Consider the following 6502-nt stretch of genomic DNA (forward strand, 5'->3'; position numbering starts at 1 on the left):
ATTGAGCCTTTTTTCACTCGTTTTACTTTATTTCATCTTGTCTCTTAGTTTGTTTAGTAAAGTCTTGTTCGTATCGTGTCACTACAACGAGTCCGATTATTTTCCTTTTAACAGTTAAGTTGTCAAACCTTTCGTGATCAAACCCGAAGTACCACAATGCGATTTTGGTCGAACAGCTCATGATGTCACAGGCAACATTATTTTCGATTTTTCCGGTTCATCTAACTCACTACCAGTACATGTGATGAGCTGTTACCGACCCCCTCCCCCCATTACAATGTTTTTAAACAATTGACGCCTCCTCTCCCGTTACATCTGACTCGACAGAAATATAAAGCACAAATAATATATCTCATGATGAACTTGGTAAAAACAGTGATACAGCGCAGACGCAATGGAAATTACTTGGTGCTCAGCCAATAAGAAGTTGCCGTGAAGCCATACAGGCTCGTTTTGTTCACGTGATAACGCCGTGTTAAAACTGCTCCCGCTCTCACCTAGTATTATTGCTCGTTGTCAGAGCGTATATACTGTTTGCGTGTGGATCACGTAGAAAGCCTTATGTTCTTACGGTCCTGAGATGTGAGAGGGAAACAGCTTTACAGGGACTTTTATAGACATTCCAACCAAAGAGACCCCCAGTTTGAACCGTAAGTGTTAACGCTATGTAATTTTTGTTTAATTTGTGAATTCTTAACGAATTCAAAAGCATATTTAATGTCCTTGATAAATAATAACGATTAGGAACTGTACGAGTATAATAATGCTTGGTTTTGTCACGTACAAATAACATAACTTTAAGTTTATAGAACATCAAGTGGTGATCAGTTTGCTTTACTTGTTTGTTAGAATTCTTTATTTTAGAGTGAAACGCTGTTTTCGCAGTATGGTTTCTTGACATTTTATACGTTTGTATTTACTCGTATTTTTCTATTGCTTGATTGATTATTCATGTAACGAATCACAATTGTATTATTATAGCTTTGTTTCCGGATGTAGACATTTTTATTATCTGTTATAGAAATGTGTTTAAAGTAGAAATGGATATATAAAAAGACCTAGTTATTAGAGGTAACAATGGAACGTTACAAACGAAAATAAATGTCTGTTTAATAATATAATGTAATAGAACAGATGCACCTAATGTATATTCTCACTTGAGTTACAGTATTTGCCCAATGTAAGGTGTGTTTATTTGTTCTAATATTTTATACACGTGCGCAATACTGTCACTGAGTGCGTAAGCGCGACCCTCGTTATACTGTGGCTCAAAATTATTGCTTATCAAACTACGAGAATGCTCTTGGCAAACTTTGTCTGCATTATACGAATCTGATTAAAACTGTGGCTTTTTGTACATGCATAGTTTCGTGTATTATAAGATACTTTCGTTGTAACTATTTTTGTAATGCTGCAGCTTGCATATTTCATCTGAAGTTTGGTGTACTCAAACTTTCTAGTAAACATTAGACCAGCTCTTTTTATATAACGTGAATAATTAACGTCTTTCTATAACCATAAAGTCCACAACATGTACATGCTCAACCTTCCAGTAAGGTCATTTCAAACTGACCTTGTTTTGATACAAACATGCTAATTACCCCAAAGTTGTTTACTGATTAGATTAGCAAAGGCATGCAGCCTTGATACATCGCTGTTTCATCCAACTGGATGGCAGATGAGACGTAGTATTGTTATTTTTTAGCGCTAAGCTACTTGCGCTCTGTACACCGCAGGGAATCGAACCTCCGATTTTAAGTACTGTTAGCGCGGAACCTTATCACTGATTGCCGGGGAACTGATATTTGTTTGGAAAGATAGTTTATTACACCTGTGTGTAGCCCTCGAATAAAAGATAGTTTATTACACCAGGGTGTAGCCCTCGAATAAAAGATAGTTTATTACACCTGTGTGTAGTCCTCGAATAAAAGTTAAGTAAAAAATCAGTAAGGAAGAACTGTTACATTGTCCAGGTTAGTGGAATGCTGTTTTCTATAGTTTCAAGACTAATTATTCCATTTCATAAGGGGCCTGTTGGTTAGGGCACTCATATAGCAATTTGTAGGTTCGAATCCACATCACTGAACATGCATACTTTTTCAGGGGGCATTATAACGTGAATGTCAATCCCACAATTCGTTGATAAAAGAGTAGCCCAAGAGCTGATGGTAAGTGGTGTTGACTAGCTGCCTCTCCTCTAGTCTGTCACTGCTAAATTAGGAATGACTAGTGCTGATAACCCTTGAGTAGCTTTGCACAAAATTCAAAACAAATCAAACCATTTCATAAGTCACTTTAGCATCAAAACGTTTCACTGTTTTCTGTAAAATAAAAGAGTTTAGCAAGAAAGACCCAATTTTTTTATATTGTAAAAGCATTGTATTTCTTCTGTTTCTTGCAGACTGATTAAAATCATCTGTTTTTCAACTTAAGTAAGTGTATTTTTAATACTTTCAGGCTCCAAGTTGGTGATTAACTGACTAAAGAATTTTGTAACCAAGATATGACAGGATATTGGTAAAATTAAGGAGTTAACAATGTCACCTGCAGTTGGGAATAGTAAAACTGGACGATTTTGCTTTCCAGAAGAAACAAATAAGCCTTCCAGGCCAACTGCTCGATTCTCACTACGTAATTGTTTTTTCTGGCGTGAAGAAAAGAATAAAATGCATGGACTTTTAAAATCAAACTCATTTGAAGAACATCATGAAACAGAAAAGAAACTAGTTCCAAAATCAAAATCTTGTGATACTGGTGTTGCTGCTTACCTAATATCATCAAAAAACAAATCCTCCTCGCTGATTTTAAAGACAGTTCCTACTGTGGTTAAAAAGTCCACATCACCGCGTGATCAAGAAGGTTTAAAAGTACCTTCAGCATCCAAACTATTCAAGATGTCCTTTAGTAGTAACGATATTTGTAAATCCTGGTCCTTACCTAAGCTTACGTCACATATTAGTCAGCCCCACATACAAATGAATTCTAAAAATCTTGGCTTGTCTTCCAGTCAGGTCCATGTCCTCAGAAAGGGCCCTCACTCTGTATCAGATCTCTTAACCCTAGCAGCCACAAGCAGTAAGGATTTGTCAGCCATTTCTCTTCAAAAGACATCATTTCGAAAGGATTCAGGATTTTATAGAAACGATCAAACAAGTCACCTAGTTATTTGTAAACTGTGTCTAATGATGGTACCCCAGGGGGCACTGTATCAGCTTAAAGGATGCGGATGCTTTTTCTGTGAAATGGTAGGTCAACAGATTTATTTCATCTACAGCATTCCTCATATTCATTGTGGCTAAAAATGAAATCACAGGTACAAATATTTTGTGGTTCAACACGTTATGAATGAGTTACTGTTAAGTTTAAAAGATTTATTCGGTCTCTGTGTTTAAACACTAATAGACATAGTTTTAACTTTGGTCTCCATACTATTGTATTCTATACTGTTTTTTGTTATTTTAGACATTCCTATTGTTGTTGTCTAGAGTTACTTTTAGCATTCTGTGATGGTGTGGCATAATAACTAGAAGTTTCTTGAAGAGTTTAGGAAGTGAATTCACCAACATAAAAAGTGTGTTAAGGTAAAATAGGTGGTGATTAACATAGTTTGTTACAGAGGATTGATGTTCAATTATTGGGTTAGCGAGTTTATTAGTCAGTTTGTTTCTTTGCTCAGTTTTTGAATATCATGTTTGTGTTTCAACAAAGAAATAGAGAAACACAAAAGTGTTATACCCACAAGAGAAGTTAGCAAGTGAAATTGTTGTATTAGCATCTACTTTGAACTCATGCATGTCAATGAACATCAGTTAGGCCAACTTGCAGAATTTGAAGTTCAAGAATTAAAACTTTTATTATCATTAAGCAGACTGGACTTATTGTTATTATTTTTTGCTAAATAATTCAAAAGAATCTGTGCTTATTCAACATAGTCAATCATCATCTAATCTAGATAACTTGTGTTTTTGTACTGCTGAACCTGTTTCCTAATCTTTCATGAAGATTCCAGGTACTAAGCCACACTCATCACGTGACATAAAAACTCCCTCTGGCAAAACAACAGTACAGATGTGTAAGTTTTTGTGTCCACATGATTTCTGAACCATTCTTACACAGGGCCAACAGTTAGTGTGACATTCTTGAATGTGCATGGAACCAATTGTTTGTCTTTCTATAGAAACAGTAGCATGTTTCATTTTTCCATTACCTTAGTAGTTTCGTTATATTAAATACAGAATATATATACATATGTAACAATCATTGTAGTTTAATTTATTATCATAGTGGTTTATTCAAATGTGGTTTCATAGTTGTTTTTTCATCTGTATCAAATATGTGTGTTATTTGTTTACTTATTTTTATTTGTGGGGATTCTGTAAAACTCCAATTGTTTTGTATTTTTTTTTTAAATGTTTCAAATATTACATTATCTTCTGTTATAAGCATATATATGTATATATTTCTTTGCACATCTTGTTTTTGTTAATATATATCAAAGATACATGAATGTTGAACTGGCAACTTACTGACTTTTAGACTTTGTTCATTTGATGTTGAATCTTTTGTTACACAATATGAAGGTGACTCAGAAATTATCTTTGTCAGATGGATGATGTTAAACTAATTATATATGCTTGTTCTAGCTTCACTCCTTATGTAATAAAACCAGAGTGACTGTAGAAAAGTTTATGCGTAGAATAAGTTAAAGAACCAAATTTATTAATCTTTAATGTATCATATAGGCTTCTCAAGAAAGTTTTTTTTTTGTGTGTAGTGTCTACAACAGTACTTAACTGTCAACATTCAGGATGGAAATGTAATTATTACTTGTCCAGATGGAGAATGTGGGAAAGCAGCCAAGATCCTGGTTTCTGAGGTATGTTGTATAAGGTGGGAATGAAAATGTATGCTACTGAAACAAAAGATGTTAAAGTGCTTGTTCTCTGTAGTATTTATTATTTTGTACACTGTTTGTGGTTCTGTTCAGTTTTTATAATATTGATCTTACTGATGGAAGATATTAACAGGGCTTGCATCAAATCTGGTAGAATTGTGGAAAAGTATTACTATAAAGATTTGTCTTGGAAGTCCTTGAAAAAAATGACTGTTTTTGAGCCGTGGACCTAAAGTTTCAGTTTCCATAATAAACAAAAAAACATCCTATGAAGTAATTGACTTAATTTAAAAAACAAATTTTCATCAGATTTGTTTTGTGTTGGCTGTTGGCCCATTTTGAAACTCATACTTCACCAGACCCAAAACTATTGCAATTTTCACTGGTGAGCACATTTCAAGAAAAAAAGTCCAAGTTTAAAGCTGATTGGCAGTGTTCGAAAGTGCTGTAAATTGGATTATTGATCCTGGGATTTTCTTATGAAAACTCTATATGTAAACTCTGACTGCTTATTATTATTATTTTAAGATACTGACTGACTGTTAAATATGTTTTAGTATAAGTTTATGTTTTAAAACATTTTTTTTTGTTTTGTTCTACCTAAACAATTATATTATGTGAAAAGACTTATGAATGTACGAGCCCCTTGATTTTTTATTATTATTACTCAGTTTCACATATTCCTCCCCTCAATGAAGTACGTCAAGAAATTATTAACCCTTTGGCTGCATAGTTCGAATATATCAAATGAACATTTATACTCATTGCCTGCTCAGTTCAGTTTTCAACTAACATTACTTTCAGAAAGTACAGCTTCTTTCAATATTGAAAAAGTAATACACAGGGTCAAATTCATACTTTTATTTGTTGGTGGACACTTTTTGGGAATCAGCCTGAAAATTTATTGGGCAGTGAAGTGGTTAAGATGTACTTGGTTTGATTGGGACTGTACGAGAAAATAGGTACTGTAAGTAACTAACTTGCATATAATCTCTCTGTTTTTTTGATAATATTTGTAGTTATTACCTGGCTTTTTTATAAAAATATATCTACATATGTAGTGAGTTTTGAACACAGAAGTTTTGTATGAAAATTTCAACTTTATGCTGTACACAAAATTATGGGATTCTTGAAATTAGCAGGTCAGAATTTTGCATTTTGGTAAAGTAAGAAAATACAATATTAAACTGACAAGAGAAATCAAATTCCAGAAGCGAGATGTAAATGAAAAAGTTGGCATTTGCTTTGACACTTGAATTATTTACTTTTGGTATACAAATAATTAACAACCAAGCACTTCTTATTTCTCCTGCATTCTGACTCAAGATCTGTGATATAATATTAACAACCAAGCACTTCTTATTTCTCCTGCATTCTGACTCAAGATCTGTGATATAATATTAACAACCAAGCACTTCTTATTTCTCCTGCATTCTGACTCAAGATCTGTGATATAATATTAACAACCAAGTCACTTCTTATTTCTCCTGCATTCTGACTCAAGATCTGTGATATAATAATACATTGTTTTAGGTAGTAAAAGTTGGTGTAACCCAGAAGTTATAAACAGTTCAAAGATTAACTAATAGTAGTAAGTTAGAAGTAGTA

General features: G+C 33.6%; 1 protein-coding gene across 1 annotated transcript in view; it reads left to right on the plus strand.

The window, feature by feature from the left end:
- The first annotated feature begins 364 nt into the window (after positions 1-364).
- LOC106473939 (E3 ubiquitin-protein ligase RNF144A-like) overlaps positions 365-6502 on the plus strand; it is a 15421-nt gene continuing 9283 nt past the window's right edge. Inside the window, exons 1-3 of the mRNA XM_013934629.2 lie at positions 365-650; positions 2458-3245; positions 4775-4876. Coding sequence (XP_013790083.2) covers positions 2538-3245; positions 4775-4876 — 810 coding nt within the window. The 5' untranslated portion in view covers positions 365-650; positions 2458-2537. The remainder of the gene's footprint in view (positions 651-2457; positions 3246-4774; positions 4877-6502) is intronic.

Source organism: Limulus polyphemus, unplaced genomic scaffold, assembly GCF_000517525.1.
Source record: "Limulus polyphemus unplaced genomic scaffold, Limulus_polyphemus-2.1.2 Scaffold6657, whole genome shotgun sequence".
Lineage (NCBI taxonomy): Eukaryota > Metazoa > Arthropoda > Merostomata > Xiphosura > Limulidae > Limulus > Limulus polyphemus.